The 16,958-nt window shown below is 43.6% G+C and overlaps 1 protein-coding gene across 3 annotated transcripts in view; it reads right to left on the bottom strand.

Moving 5' to 3' along the window:
- LOC140207522 (NACHT, LRR and PYD domains-containing protein 3-like) overlaps positions 1–11,507 on the bottom strand; it is a 36,284-nt gene extending 24,777 nt beyond the window's left edge. For 2 of the 3 annotated variants that reach the window (XM_072276057.1, XM_072276058.1), the window contains exons 1-3: positions 10,942–11,507; positions 7,000–7,119; positions 662–754 (exon numbers count right to left, since the gene is read on the bottom strand). In XM_072276057.1, coding sequence (XP_072132158.1) covers positions 662–754; positions 7,000–7,102 — 196 coding nt within the window. In that variant the 5' untranslated portion in view covers positions 7,103–7,119; positions 10,942–11,507. The remainder of the gene's footprint in view (positions 1–661; positions 755–6,999; positions 7,120–10,941) is intronic. The other variant, XM_072276059.1, reaches the window with a different exon arrangement.
- Between the last annotated feature and the right edge of the window lie 5,451 nt (positions 11,508–16,958).

The raw sequence follows: 16,958 nt of genomic DNA on the forward strand, positions 1-16,958 counted from the left end.
CTGTGTATCTGTATTCTCAGATCCCTCTGTTCAATAGCATTCTTCAGTTCCCCGAACATTCGCTGTGTAATCCTACTCTGACTTGTCCTCGCAAAATGCAACACCTCACACATCTCTGCATGAAATTCCATCTGCGATATTCAGCCAAATTTCATCGGGTCCAGATCCTGCTGGAAAATTTGACGGCCTATTACCCTGCCTATGTACCACCTACCACAGTGTCATCTGCAAGTTTTTAATCCACTTTATCGCATCATCATCCAGATCGTTTATATAGATGCAATCAACAACAGACCCTGGACCAGTCCTTGCAGCAAACAACAGGAATTCTGCAGATGCTGGAAATTCAAGCAACACACATCAAAGTTGCTGGTGAATGCAGCAGTCTAGGCAGCATCTCTAGGAAGAGGTACAGTCGACGTTTCAGGGGTCTCGGCCTGAAAAGTCGACTGTACCTCTTCCTAGAGATGCTGCCTGGACTGCTGCGTTCACCAGCAACTTTGAATTAGGTACCGGCCCCCAGTGCAAGAGCCAATTATCTACTACCACCCTATGGCTTCTGCCACAGCTCCAATGTCTAATCGAATTAATTATCACATTCTGAAAGCCAAGTGAGTGAACCTTCTTGACTGAACTCCCATGCAGGACCTTATAAACGCACCTGTGTCCTTTCCCTCTTTGGAGTTCGCTGGATCCCTATTCATATTCACATCTTCAGCCATGGTGGGGATGGCGTTTTCAACTTTCGGGCTCTCTGAAATAAACATACATATATATATATATATATATATATATATATATATATATATTTGAAATAGTTCAATTAAATAGGTAGTGCAATAAAGAAATTTTAAAGGAAGTAGTGAAGTAGTGATCATGGGTTCAGTATCCATTCAGAAATCAGATGGCAGAGGGTGGGAAGCTATTGTTGAATCAGGCTTCTGTTCCTCCTTTCTGATGGTACTGGAAGCCCTGAATGATGGACGCCATCTCTTTGAAGCACTTCTCCTTGAAAATGTCCCCGATACTATGAAAGCTCGTACCCACCATGGTGCTGAATAATTTTACAACTCTCTGCAGCTACCCTTGATCCTGTGTAGTAACAACCTCCGCTATGCCAGACAGTGATGCAATCGGTTAGAATGCTTTTAGTGACATACCAAATCTCCATAAGACAATAAGACCAAAAGACAAAGGAGCAGAAGTTGACCATTCGGCCCTTCGAGTCTGCTCCACTATTTTATCATGAGCTCATTCTTCTATTTAGTCCCACTACCCCACCTCTTCAAACTCTTGATGAAATATAGCCACTGTCTTGCCTTCTTAATGGCTGCATTGATATGTTGGGTCCAGGTGAGACCCTCAGACATAGTGACAACCAGGAACTTGAAATTTCTCACTCTCTCCACTTCTGATTCCTCTACGAGGACTTGTGTGTCTTCCCTCGTTTTACCCCTTCTGAAGTCCAGAGTGAGTTATTTGGTCTTACTGAAATTCAGTGAAAAATTGTTCATGGAAAGCTGTGACACCGGCTGATACATCTCGCTCCTGAATGGCCCCTCATCTCCATCTGAAATTCTGACAACAATGATGATATCATCAGCAAATTTAAAGATGGCATTTCAGATGTGCCTAGCCACACAGTCATGGATGCAGAGAGCGTAGAGCAATGGTTAAGGCCACACCCCTGTGGTGCACCAATGTTGATTGTCAGTGAGGTGGAGATGTTACACCGCCTTTAGAATGCATTCATCTCTCTTTGAAGTTTTCATGCTTTCTTGCTTTACAACATTGAATTACAATGGATCTATTTTGGCTTTTTGACACTAATCAACTGAAGAGACTATTTCGTGACACAGTGAAACACATTTCTAAAGAAATGGTCTAAAGATACAAACGTATTACAATTATTAATCACAAAACAATTGATTGCATAATTACTCACCCTTTCAAGAAGTATTTAGTAGATGCACCTTTCACAGTAATTACAGCCTTGAATCTGCATGGATCAGTCTCTATCAGCTTTGCACATCTGAACACTGAAATTTTTCCACATTATTCTTTACGTTACTGCTGAAACTCTGTCAGATTTTATGGGGTCCATGAGTGAACAGCTCTTTTCAAGTCGAACCGCAGATTCTCAATTGCAGTGAGGTCCACACTCTGACTTGGGCACTTCAGGGCATTAACGTTGTTTTTGAACAACTTCTGAGCAATTTTAGCTTTATGCTTTGAGTCATTTTCTTGCTGGAAAACAAATCTTCTCCCAGGTCGCAGTACTCTTGCAGACTGCATCAGGTTTTCATCCAGGATTACCCTGTATTTTGCTGCATTCATTGTAACCTCTATCTTCACAAGCTTTCCAGGATCTGATGTAGTAAAGCATCCCTATAGCATGATTAACTCACCACCATGCATCACGGTAGGGATGGACTGTTTTTGATGATGTGCGGTGTGCGCCAAACACAAGATTTAGTCTGATGGCCAGAAAGTTCAATTTTCTTTTCACCAGACCATAGAACCTTCTTCCAGCTGACTTCAGTGTCTCCTACCCCACGCGCCTTCTGGCAAACTGTAGCCAAGATTTCATGCCAGTTTCTTTCAACAGCAACGTTCACTTTGCCACTCTCCCATAAAGCTGTGACTGGTAAAGCACCCAGGAAATAGTTGTTGTATGCGCTGTCCCTCCCATCTCAGCCACTGAAGCTAGTAACTCCTCCAGAGTTATCATAGGACCATTGGTGCCCCCCCCCCACCTCAGTGATTCACTTCTTGCACAGTCACTGTTATTGAGGACAGCCTGTTCTAGGCAGATTTACAGCTGTGCCATATTCTTTCCATTTCTTGACAATTGACTTAACTGTACTCCAGGGGATATTCAGTGACCTGGAAAAGTCCTCGTATCCATCTTCTGACTTGTGCTTTTCTACCAACTTTTCCCGGAGATCCTTGTTGTATTTATTTGTCTTCACGGTGTAGTTTTTGCCAAGATACGGACTCACCAGCAGTTGGACCTTCTATATACAGGTGTAGTTTTACTACAAGCAATTGAAATACTTTGACTGTGTGACTTCTAAAATCAATTGGCTGCACGAGTGATGATTTGGTGTGTCCTATTACAGGGGATGAACACCCATGCAATCAATTATTTTGTGCTTTATATTTCTAATTAATACAGATTACTTTGTGGAGATCTGTTTTGGCTTTCACGAGAAAGTCATTTTCATGTTGATCAGTGTCAAAAAAAGCCAAATTAAATCCATTGTAAAACAATAAAACATGAAAACTTCCAAGGTGAGGGGAGTGAATATTTCATAGGCACTGCATTTCAAATCCGCACAGATTTTGGTTTTCCGGTTTGGAAATTGAGAGTACAGTTGCAGAGAGAGATACAAATGCCTAGGTTCTCGACGTTTTCGATCAGAATTGTAGGAATGATAGTGTTAAATGCTGAGTTGTAGTTAAATAACAGAATCCTGGCATAGGTATTTGTATTGTCGAGATGATCCTTGGCCACGTGGAGATGCAATTTGATCATATCCACTGTAGGCCTATTGTGGAGATTGGCCAATTACAGAGGATCCAGGTTCTTGCTGAAGTGGGAATTGATTCCAGCCATAACTGACCTCTAAAATAATTCCCACACCATAGATATGAGCGCTCAAGGATGATAGTCGTTAAGACATCTTATCCTGCTTTTCTTGTGCACTTGAAACAGGTGGAAACTTGCAAATGTAGCAATGAGAAATTGAAAATAAACTTGAACAGTTGGTTGACACAGGTTTTCTGAGCCCTACCAAGTATTCCATTAGGCCCTGCCGCCCATGTACTTGTTTCTCAAATGTGGTGTTCATAACAACCCACACACTTCATCCCCTCTGGCGTTCCTGATTCCAAAAACCCTCTGCCTGAGGATTTCTTCAAGTCCTCTCGAAACATCTTCCCGATTGCACTAAATGAGGGGTTCAGAACCTTTATTATGCAATGGACCACTAACATTAACCGAGGCATCTATGGACTCCCAGTTGGGACCCTTACCCACGTACTCAACTCGGTCCTTCTACTCTTCCCAAGTTGGCTGTCGCAACGTATACATTTGTGTCTGATAGCAACTTTGAATCTTGAAAGGGGTGAGACTGCATGATCCCAGTGACCGTACACAAACTGAGATATGGGTATTCAGGAGAATGATTACAGCATAGGAGATGGAAGTACAGGAGTTATATTTTAACTTTAGTAATACTCTGGAGGCAATTAATGAGATTGGATTTACAGAAAGGTCCAAGTATGTTGGTAATTTAGTTACTGTTGGGATTTCACGATTTAAACTTGTCTAATGTTATTTTCTTTTGCATGGTGAATAACTTCGAATATTTATTTGTTTTAAAGTCTCGGAGTTTTTTCAATGTTCTCGAATTGTAACTGAAACTGTTTAACCCTTAGGAACAAGAGGTCTCTGACATGGTTTAAATTGTGAATATCTTGCATGCTTCAAATGTGTAAAATATGGCAACACTGAGTTTATTTGAGAGAAGAGAGTGTGAGTCTGCATTTATGTCTGTGAGAGACAGGGTCCAGAGACCATTTTCAAGAGGCTGTGCTTTTAAGACATTGCATGATGTGTTAAATTGCCGGGGGTCCCCATCCATCAGCTTTCTGTCGCTTCCTTGGTTCTCCGAAAAATGTGTGAAAGCTTGTCATGGTGGGACATGAATGTTCATTTTAAGGTTTGCAGTTACCTGCAAGGAAGAACAGTGCAAATACAGATTTTTTTTTCCTTCTTGTGATTTTTCTGGTATATTTTTCTTTTTTACACGGAAATAAGTTTAGATTAACTCTGGTCCCACAATGGCCAGGTATAATCTCAGTCGACGTGGACATTTGTGCATCTTTATTTAAGATACGGGAAGCCCACATTTCTGAGGAAAATGTGCATCTGGGGCAAATTAATCATTGCCGATAATTAAACTGGAAATTTGAAACTAACAGCTAACATTCCAACCCCTCTGTTTTTCCTTTCTCCAGCAAACCTCTTCCTGAAAATTTCTTTTTCAAGTCCTCTCGAAAGAAAATTCTCCATTACTGTAAACGGTCTGTTCACAACCTTTATTATATAATGAGCCCCTAACATTAACCGAGGAGTCTATGGATTTCAAGTTGTGGACCATGTACCCATGTACTCTGCTCACTCTTATTCCTATTCTCAAATCGGCCACCAGCAGGTATTCTGCAAATTCACCGGTAGCAGCTTGTATTTCGAGAGATTTCATTTGCCTGAGAAACAGGCTGCTCTACCAGCATCTCCCCGGGGTGGCACGCTGAGAGAGGTCTGCCCCCATCTCACGGCCCCTTTCACCCACCTTCCATTAGCCTTTCCGAGTCTAGTTTGATAATCCCATCTTCTAGGACACTATCCTACATGGGTCGCATAACGTCTCGTTGGTAGACAGCACATGCTCACAGGGTCTTACGATGTTTCATTCCAGGCACCCTGCCTTCACCGTTTCACATATTGCCCCATCCTTCTGGACGCAGACCCTACCCAGCCATGTGCTACCATAATCCCGGGACCTGACATTCAACCTACCTCCCTTTTCGGAGGATGCAACTGATCTGGACATGGTGCAGGAGGGATTTACCAGGAAAGGGACTGTAAAGTGGCATGGGTTTTAATGCAGACAAATGTGTACTTTGGAAGGATAAATATGTTGAAGTGTATGAAGAAATTGGTGAGGCCTAATCTGGATCAGAGTGTGTTGTTCTGGTCACCTAACGACAGAGAAGAAATCAACATGATTGAAAGGGTGCACAGAAAAGTTACAATGATGTTGCCAGGATTTGAAGACTTGAGTTGGAAGTTAAGGTGAATTGGTTAGGAATTTAGTTTAGGGTGGTATGGTGACATAGTAGTTAGCAGAATGCTTTACAGCCACAGTGACCTGCGTTCAACTGCTGCTGTTGTCTAAAGACTTTATACGTTTCTCTCCGTGACCACATGTTTCCGGTTTGCTCCAACATTATAAAGATGTTTGGGCTAGTAGTTTAATTAGTCACTAGCGTATAATTTGCGGCACGCACTTGTTGGGACATGCCGTAAACGAAGGGAGGAAGAAATAAATTCTATGCTATGTCCACCGGCTCCCACTCATCTATTTCAACAGCTATAATTTCTAAAAAGGTCCCACAGAGTACTGAATCATGCCTGCCCTTCGAGGAATATGATTTCACGGTCTGTTGTGCATTCCCCAATTTCAGAATTATTATTGTAAGGGGTTTCTTCTTTTATGTTACCGCTTAGGCTAATCAAAATGGCTTCTTTGTTATTTAACTGCTGAGAAAGTTCTCTAGCAGTTTGGGTTATAAAGAGTTGTATTCAGTTGCTAACCAACTGCGATAGATGTTATTCTTTCTTGTGTGTCTGTAAGCTATTGTGATGTGTGGGCTCTGGCGGAGAAGGTGAGATGGGGACCGAGACAGTGGACGCAATGCTGTGAGCTGGCCGATGAGACGGACCCCCAGCCGAAGTCCAAGGTCCAGGGTCTTTGCCAAGGAGAGGAGACGAAGATAGACTTGTGTGGAGTGTCTGGTCGACCACCGTGGTTGGTCCCAGGTGGCGGATCGAGGTGGTCAGAGGTGATTGAATGGTGGAAAGAGGACTCCGTTACTGTTGTGCACGAAGTGGTTGAACTTTGATAAGTTTGGCACCTTTTACTTTCCTTTTATATTTTATCTCTATTAATTACATAGTTCTAGTAATAGCTATAAATTATAATAATTTAATCGCATATGGTGCATTGTCTGTTATTTGGAGGGGTGGGCTGCATCACACAGCATCCACACAAACTTGACTACCCATTTGGCAGGGCCGAAGGCTGCTTCCTCTAGAGGAAAGCGAGCTGAGCGAGCCTGAAGCTTACCAGGGGGCTACATTATGAGTTCATAAGTAATACTTGAGTGACTACCAGATGCTTAATTTTAAACAATTTGAAGTCTACTAACCTGCTCCATGTTCAAAGCTTCCAGGGGGTTTCAATTTTGTGGCATCATCAACTTCCCCTTGCGGTAAGTTTTCAGGCTGAGTTTTAGTGAATATACTTCCCATTTCAGTTGTTTTGCTGCCTTCAAAATGAAAATGCAGGTTAAGGAGCAACACAACACATCACTGAAGCTCATAGAAATATTTAAACCATAAGATCTTAAGACATAGGTGTAGAATTAGGCCATTCAGCCCATCGTGCCAATCCACCCTTCTACCCCGACATCCAGGTCGTTAATAAAAATCACAAAAAGTAGAGGTCCCAGAACCAATCCTTTTTAGCCACCACTAGTCTCAACCCTCCAGTCCAAATGTACTCCGTCCACCACCACCCTCTGCTTTCTGCAGACAAGCCAATTCTGAATCCACCTGGCCAAACTTCCCTGGATCCCATGCCTTCTAATTTTCCAAATAAGCCTACCGTGTGGAACCGTTTTAAATGCCTCGCTAAAATCCATGTAGATCACATCCACGGCACCACCCTCATGTATATGTCTGGTCACCTCCTCAAAGAACTCTATCAGGCTTGTTAGACACGATCTTCCCTTCACAAAGCCATGCTGACTGTCCCTGATCAGACCATGATTCTCTAAATGCCTATAGATCCTATCCCCAAGAATCTTTTCCAACAGATTTCCCACCACAGACGTAAGGTTTACTGGTCTATAATTACCCGGACTATCCCTACTACCTTTTCTGAACAAGGGAACAACATTCGCCTCCCTCCAATCCTCTGGTACCATTCCCGTGGACAACGAGGACATAAAGATCCTAGCCAGAGGCTCGGCAATCTCTTCCGTCGCCTCATGGAGCAGCCTGGGGAATATTCCATCAGGCCCCGGGGACTTATCCATCCTAATGTATTTTAACAACTCCAACAGCTCCTCTTCCTTAATATCAACATGCTCCAGAACATCAACCTCACTCATATTGTCCTCACCATCATCAAGTTCCCTCTCATTGGTGAATACCAAAAAGAAGTATTCATTGAGGACCTCGCTCACTTCCACAGCCTCCAGGCACATCTTCCCACCTTTATCTCTAATCTGTTGTACCTGCACTATCAGCTCTAACTGGCCTATAATTTTCTTTCTTTTGCCTTCCTCCTTTCTTAAATAGGATTGACATTTACAATCTTCCAGTCCTCTGGGACCATGTTGTAATCAAGTGATTCTTGAAAGATCATGACTAATGGCATCCGTCATCTCTTCTGCAACCTCTCTCAGGACTCTGGAATGTATCTATCTGGTCCAAGTGACTTATACAACTTAAGATCTTTAAGCTTGCCGAGATTTATTTTATTTTATTTATTTTTTTTTTTTTAAAATTTGTAATAGCAATGGCACTACTTCCTGCCCCATGATGCTCTCAGACCTCTGACACACTGCTAGTGTTGTCAGCAGTAAAGGCAGATGCAAAGTAACCATTAAGTTCATCTGCCATTTATTTGTCCTCCATTACTACCTCACCAGCATCATTTTCCAGTGGTCCAATATTAACTTTCTGCAACAGTGTCCTGTCCAAATAAACAAAGGAAATATTTATTATTTTCTCAGTGTTACTCTTTAAGATATGCCCCAAGTAAGTGCTCTGCTCTGTTATTCAATGCCTCTACTGAATGGATTTGACTTCTTAAAAAAGGCATATCCTCGCCCATATGACATTGTGCAGCGTCACTTAGGGGATACTGCAAAGATTGCGTATGTCTAAACTGGAAATGTTGGCCTCAACACTAAGCAGTGTGTGTATGTAAGTGTAATGCTGTGCATCAGCCAGTGAGCACCATCCTTACTATAAAGAATGGTGAATGTGACATCATACTACAGGGATGCTTTTCATCAGCACGACTTACCATCTGGTATGGTTTGATGTGAGGATGAAAGCTGCTAAATACAGAGATTTTGTATAAAACATTAGCAAACAAATACCCTCGACACAGCCAGAAATCTGAAAGTGGGGAGGAAGATCATTTTTAAGCAGAACAACGACCCAAAGCACACTGCGGGAGCAAACATGAAGTAGCTTCAAATGTAGAAAATTGATGACTCTGAGTAGCCCTATCAGTGATCTGATCTTAACCCTATCGAACATCTCTAGCAAAATCAAAACTGCTGTCCACCGCCGCTCCCCAACTAACCTGGCACAGCTTGAGCAATTTTGCAAGGAGGAATAAAGAAATCTCACTCCATCATGTTGTGGAAAACTAATAGAGACTGTCCCAAAATATTACTATCCATAATAGCTGCAAGAGGTGTTTCACCCAAGTACTGAAGAACAGCAAGTACGTGAAGTACTGAAGGACTGAATGAATACATTTGAACGGCTAATATTACCGCTTTATTTATTTTTCATGCTTTACAATTCTCCCATGGATTTGGGTTCTGCTGTGGCAGAGAAAGAGGATGGGGTTCACAGAAAAAAAAACAACAAAACTTCAGCTAAATTGATTAAAATCCCTGGTTGCAATACTCATTTATGTGAATAAAGATTTTTTTTTTGGTGGGTGGTGAATACCATTTCAAGTACTGTATATGCATTGCCATATATGGACCACATATATACTTTATATGCTGTATATACGATATTACTATACATATACATACTGTACATATATACATTATACTGTATATACAGTGTGCATTGATATGCAAAATAACACCCTTTTTGTAGATGTATTCATCTGAAATAAGAAATTTTGAAAATGGAACAGGTGTTTGCTACACAGATCTCGCACCCTTGCCTTGGAACAGTTGGCCATTGTTGTAGAGCTATTCTTAATCTTAACTTAACCTGTGGAAACAGTAGGATCACAAGAGGCACCACAGCCAGAAGTGGCTGAAAACAGAGCAAATATCTCCTTGATGGCTGAACCAATGCACAGACAACTGGTTGTTGGGAAATAAAGTTCCGAAATAAATATCAGAAGCTGAAATATTCTCACCTTAATTCCCCAAGAATACTCTGATAGTGCGGATACTGTGTATCATTTTGTTACAAATAGCCCCGCCCACCGCCCCACACGGAAAACCCATAACCATGGCAACACACAATGCTGGAGGAGCTCAGGTCAGGCAGCTCTACGGATTAGTGTAAACAGTCGACTTTGCGGACAGAATCCCTTCATCAGGAGTGGAATGGAAAGGGCAAGAGGGCAGATGATTGACTGATTTGGAAGGTGGGGGTTGTTGTTCTGTGAGACTCGGTGCTCAGGGTCTGCGAGCAAGCAGCTGCCTGTCCTGTCCGTGCACATTCCTCAGAACAGGGAGCGGCCTTTCTGCTGAAATCAAATCGAACCCGTTCGACAAAACACCGTCATTCATGCGTGAAGGAAGTTTAATATTGTAATTAACACTTTCTGCTACAGGGAAGAGCGATAGAACCAGTGACGCGATGTAAGGACATTACCCGGGGTATCGAACCCGCAAAGTTACCAGTTACTTTGCTCCCCTGTTTGCTGCGAGTTTCCAGCATTTTGTTTTTATCTCAGGCTCCTATCATCTATAGATGTGCTCAAAATAATTTTCAAGCTTCCTTCAAACAAATCAAACCAAAGCATTCCCATAAGCGACGTTTCGTAATATAACCGGGTTTCGACCTGTTATTCTGAGTACTTGCGTTTTAATGAGAGACAGACCGGTTACGGATCACAGCCCTGTGGGATATTTCGCATGTTACTATCGGGGTAAAAGAAGCCTTCAGCTCTCACTCAGTAGAAACCGCCCTGGAGAGTATTTCTGGTTCAAGGTAACGACATCGTTTCTCTTAATCCATTTGGACAATAATTGGCTCTTCAATATGAACATGCCAGGACTCCCTTCTCGCACTAAATTCACTCCCGATCCCGAGCAAAGCCGAGCCGTGGTGTAAACGCTGAATAATTATCCAGAATCATAGACAACACTTACCTCTGATGTCGTAACAGAACAGCGTTCAGTGTGGTCCCGGGAAATCACAGACTGACTTCCCGGGTGACCGACAATGGTCCTGCACCGGTGGGCTCACCCTGTACGGAGAGTTGAGTCTGAGCTGCTGCTCCCGAGTCCGTCGGTCATTACAGATGGACAGGGCCGGGTGAGCCAGGGTAGAGCGGGACTGCCGCAGTCCGGGTCACACTAACTCTCACCGGCTCAGGACGGATCTGATAGCGGGAGGAGACGGGAGTGGGATCAATGTAGCAACCCTAAAGAGGAAAAAAATCAAACAGGCTGCGTTAACCTTTTTGTCTGGATTTCCGTGTAGTGCTCTTCTTTTGTTTGCATCGCTACCAGTGGGGCGGAGTTTCTCTGTTTAACCCAGCGAATCCCAGGCTGCGAATTTGATCCATCCCAGGTCCCGAGAGGATCTGAGCTCGGCCCCGTGTGTAAACAGGACTGTCCTGCATAGGTATAGTTCCAGCTCAAACGTCCTTCTGCTGTTCAGGTACAGAGAGACGCATTTCTGCTGAAATTAAACCAAACACATTCGACTATATATTTCCACTAACTGGGGGGAAAAAAAAACTTAGAGAGATTATCGCATTTCCATCCGAACAACTATTATCACAAGAAACCCCCTCGCCCACGGTTAACAGCGCGTTTCATTTCAGGAGCAGAGGTTGTTGACCGACCCCCGCCGGAAATACTTGTTGAATTTATTTCTCTTAAAAGTCATGTATTCCAAATGGCCAGAAGTGTGACCGAAGGAGGGAGTGATGCACTCTCTGAAAATAGTCACGCACGTTAAAATGGCCGACAGGGAGGGAATGACGCACTGATTGAAAATGAGCACGGGGTGGGGGGGGGGGGGGATGGAGGGGGAAGTTGCGTGCTGATTAAAAAATGGGAGTCTCACTCCCCTGTTATAAGTGCGGAGCAAGAGGGGACACAAACACGTTTTCTAGGTTTAACTACATTGAGTTTATTACTCGTTACAAGAAGAGCAAAGCGGAAGCGGGAATAAGCGTAATGGACAAGGACTTGGAGCCAGGACTGGACACTGGGAACCCCGGAGCCAGGACTGGACACGGGGAACACCGGAGCCAGGACTGGACACTGGAAATTCAAATACTGGACAAAGAACACTGAGCCGGGACTCCTCTTTTGACGCAGGATATGGAGCCAGGAGTCTTCTTATTCTCTGGACAGACTCAGATACAGGACATAAAACACTGAGCCGGGAATCTTCCTTATACACAGGACGGAATCGGGATTCTTCTTGACACGGTCAGGACCCCTCTAGGGTTCAGGGCCGGTCACCCGTTTTAGACGTAGGACATGGATACGGAGACAGCACAACGATGGACAGTACTATAACTGGGCACAAGTACGTTCCAAGCAGCGGCGAGCTCTTGACTCACCCCGGCCGGTTAACTTTGACGGACCCGCTCTGGCAAGGGAAGGCGGCTTGCTGGCTCTTGCTTCGGGAGATAGATAGATATACTTTATTAATCCCGAGGGAAATTTGGTTTCTTTACAGCCGCACCAACCAGGAATAGAGCGTAAATATAGCAATACAAAAAAAAACAACAATCAAACAACAAAATGCAAACTATGCCAGATGGAAAATAAGTCCAGGACCAGTCTATTGGTTCAGGGTGTCTGATCCTCCACGGGAGGAGCTGCACGTTCGATGGCCCCAGGCAGGAACGACCTCCCGTGCCGCCAACTGTTGTATCACGGTAGAATATGGCCGAAGTCCAACAGTAAAAAGTTCAATATCCAGTTTGCAAAGACGTTCCTTGATCGTAATATGCCCAGGATTGCACCATCCGTTGTTAACCAGATCAGTAAGCGCCCAACTCCTTAATGCTTACCGCTCTCAGTGCATATCCGGTCAGCCGGAACGGTATTACCCACCGAGCTCCTCTTCTCCAAAAATCTCTATTGTCTCAACCCGGTCCTCTTTCCTCGGCTTTGTGATCCCCCTCTGCATCCTCTGTTTTCCTCCGGATTTCAGCAGGGGTGTCCGCCGCTCTGCTCGCTAAACCGGCCGGTATTTGCTGGTCCGTGGAATACACAATGAGACTTTGCTTCTGTCTCGCGTGTCGGGATGTAACCATTTCCAGCGCGAAAGAAAACCCAAATAAAACTCTCTCTACCAGCATGTTAGAGAGGATGCAGCTTCGACGTGTTACCGTGAGAAAAACAAAAAAATAACGTAAATTAAAAAGTAAGAAGAAGAAAGTAAGAATAAATCGGAACGGCTGTACCAGGCTGCATGCACGACCGCTGCATGTGCACGCGAGAAGACTTGGCTTGCTCCGGGAAGATTACTTTGGCTCGTACTAGCTTCAGCGACGTCGTTACACAGCATAATGCTCTCGCACCGAACGGCTGAAGCCAAAGACTTCAGTCGGGAGTAAATTGTCTTTAATAACCAAGCCCGAGGGAGACGGGAAAACAGGGAATTAAAGGGAAACAGGGAGTCAATGGTCCGGATTGTAACACGAACAAAATGAATTTAAAGGGAACCTGAACCGGACAATGACACTCCCCACTATCCCCTGACCTAAACCTCACTCTCTCCATCCCTCTACTCCATGTACCCTATCAATACCCCTCATGATTTTGTAGACTTCCTTCAAAGCTCCCTGAAATCTTCTGCGTTCCAAGGAACAAAGTTGTAACCTATCCAATTTTCCCTTATAACTCTGGTCCACCAATCACGGCAACATCCTTGTAAATTTTCGTTGTACTCTGTCAAACTTATTTACATCTTTCCTGTAGGTAGATGACGTAAGCTGCACACAATACTCCAAATTAGGCCATATAAACGTCTTATACACCTACAACATATAATGCAATCTCCTGTTCTGAATAATTTATTAAGGCCAATGTACCAAAGATTTCTTTGCTATCTTATCTATTCGTGCCGCCACTTTCAATGAATTGTGGACCTTTGTTCCCAGGTGCCTTTGTTCTACCGCACTCAGTGCCCTACTCTTTCTTCACCGTGTAGCACCTATTCTGGTTGGTCCTACCGACGTACGCAGCTTGTAAGCTCGCATTAAATTCCATCTGCCATTATCAGCCCATTTTTACACCTGATGGAGATCCCGCTACAAGCTCTGATCGTGTTCCTCCCTGTCAAATACACCCCAAACCTTGGTGTCATCCGCAAATTTGCTGATCCGGATAATCTAATTATCATCAAGATCATTGATATCGATGACAAACAACAATGGATATCAGCACAGATCCAACTACCGACAGCATGGCTCCATGAAGCAATGGTTCTCCAACACGGCCTGCAGATGGTAATTGGCCACTCTAGCCTTGCACCCAGAAAATCTTGTCAAGACAAAACAGGCGCTCATACTCGACCCCAAAGCCACTTATATTCCAAGCCCCAAGATGGGCTTCAGGTGCCAATGATTAACTCAAACAAAACAAGGGACAGCTGGAAGACCTGGAGTCCTGAGTCCCCGACGGGACTGTGGACCGGAATGCGGACTTCACGGACCGGACCATGACAATTTGTCAAATACATAAGTATATCTACTCAATATACAGTATGAGAGTTCCAGTCCGTATGTCGAAGATTAAAATCAAATTATAACAAATTATGTTTCTTGCAATATTCTCTGATGTCCACTAATTTGTTCCTTTAAATCCCGTGGACTTTTGGGTGGTCTATAAGGTACACTCATTAACATGTTCAAACAATTTTTATTTTTCCAGTCTACCCATAAAGCCCCACTAGATGAGTTTTCCCATATGTCCTTACTGCACACTGTCATGACACTTTCCCTAAGCCAGCCCTACGTCTTTAATCCCTCACACTATGTCACGTCTAAAACAACGGATCCCCAGAATATTGAGCTGCCAGTCCTCTGCAAGCCAGTCTTAATAATGATGACAATATAATAATTCCATGTGTTGATCCATGACCTAAGCTCATCTGCCTTTCCTTCAATACTCGTTGCACTGGAATATACGCAGCTGAGAACACTAATCACAACATGGTTAACCTTCAATTCCTGACTTTGTCTGAGGTCTTAACAACATCTGTTTGAGATACTTGGATAGGTACATGGATGGGAGAGAATGGAGGACAGGTCAATGGGATTGAGAGTAGGGGAGATTCAAACAAGAGGACATGAGTTGAGAGTTAGGGGCAAAGGTTTAGGGGTAACATGAGGGGGAACTTCTTTACTCAGAGAGTGGTAGCTGTGTGGAATGAGCTTCCGGCAGAAGTAGTAAAAGCAGTTTCGATATTGTCATTTAAAATAAAATTCGATAGCTATATGGAAAGAAAAGGAATGGAAGGTGATGGGCTGAGTGCAGGTCAGTGGGACTAGGTGAGAGTAAGCGTTCGGCACGGACAAGAAGGGCCAAGATGGCCTGTTTCCGTGTTGTAATGATGGTTATATATGGATTCAGCGGATTTGCAGTTTGACACGGAGACCTGGAATCGTGCACAATAAAACGCCAGGTGTGGGAAAGGGAGAATAGGAATCATTCATTGTAAAGCATCCGGTGTGGGATGTGGAGACCGGAAATGGTGCTCGATAAGATCCAAAGACCAGGTATCGTTTGCAGAAAAATCCCCGTGTGGGAGTTGAGACCGGGACTTGTGTGTGGTAAACGCCCCAGCTGTGGAACACCAAGACAGGGAACCACAATCTCAGGGTGAATTTGTTCAGTGACTTGTGATCAGCCATGACGAACATCCATGACATTGTGGATGAATAAATATTTAATCCAATAATTCTGACCTGTGGCACATCACTAGTCACAGGCCTCCACTCAGAGAAGCAATTCTCTACCACCACTCTCTGGCTTCTTCCATCGAGCCAATGTCGAATCCAATTTACCACCTCTCCATGTATACCTAGTGACTGAATCTTCTTAACTAACTTCCTATGCGGGACCTTGTCAAGGGCCTTACTGAGGTCCATGTAGACAGCATCCACTGCCTTCCCTTCATCCACTTTCCTGGTAACCTCATCGAAACACTCTAATAGATTTGTTGAACATGACCTACAATGCACAAAGCCATGTTGACTCCCCCTAATAAGTCCCTGTCTATCCAAATACTTGTAGATCCTATCTCTTAGTACTCCTTCCAATAATTTACCTACCACCAACGTCAAATTTAGCGGCCTATAATTTCCCGGATTTCTTTTAGAGACTTTTTAAACAATGGAACAACATGAGCTACCCTCCAATCCTCCAGCACCTCACCCAGAGATACCGACATTTTAAATATATCTGCCAGGGCCCCTGCAATTTCAACACTAGTCTCCTTCAAGGTCCGAGGGAATACCTGTCAGATCTTAGGGAGTTATCAATTCTGATTTGCCTCAAGATAGCATTCACCTCATCCTCTTCAATCTGTATAGGTTCCATGACCTCACTACTTGTTTGCCTTATTTCCATTGACTCCATGCCAATTTCCGCAGTAAATGCAGACGCAAAAGACGTTAAAGATCTTCCCGATTTCTGTAGGTTCCATACATAGCCGACCAGTCTGATCTTCAAGAGGACCAATTTTATCCCTTACTATCCTCTTGCTCTTAATATACCTGTAGAGGCTCTTTGGATTATCCTTCACCTTGACTGCCAAAGCAACCTCATGTCTTCTTTTAGCCCTCTTTCCTCACTTTTTTTTCGCATTTTTATACTCTTCAAGCACCTTATTTGTCCCTGTTTCCAAAACATGTCATACATCTCTCTTTCCTTCTTTATCAGAGTTCCAATATCCCTTGAAAACCAAGGCTCATTATTCTTATTCATTTTGCCTTCAATCCTGACAGGAACATACAAACTCTGCACTCTCTAAAATTTCTCCTTTGAAGGCTTCCCAATTACCATCACATTTTTGCTAGAGAACAACCTGCCCGAATCTACGCTTATCGATCCTTTCTCGTTTCTTCAAATTTGGCATTTTTCCAGTTTAGAACCTCAACCCGAGGACCAGATCTATTTTTATCCATGATCAA

The sequence above is a fragment of the Mobula birostris genome, chromosome 13 (genome assembly GCF_030028105.1).
Source record: "Mobula birostris isolate sMobBir1 chromosome 13, sMobBir1.hap1, whole genome shotgun sequence".
Taxonomy (NCBI): domain Eukaryota; kingdom Metazoa; phylum Chordata; class Chondrichthyes; order Myliobatiformes; family Myliobatidae; genus Mobula; species Mobula birostris.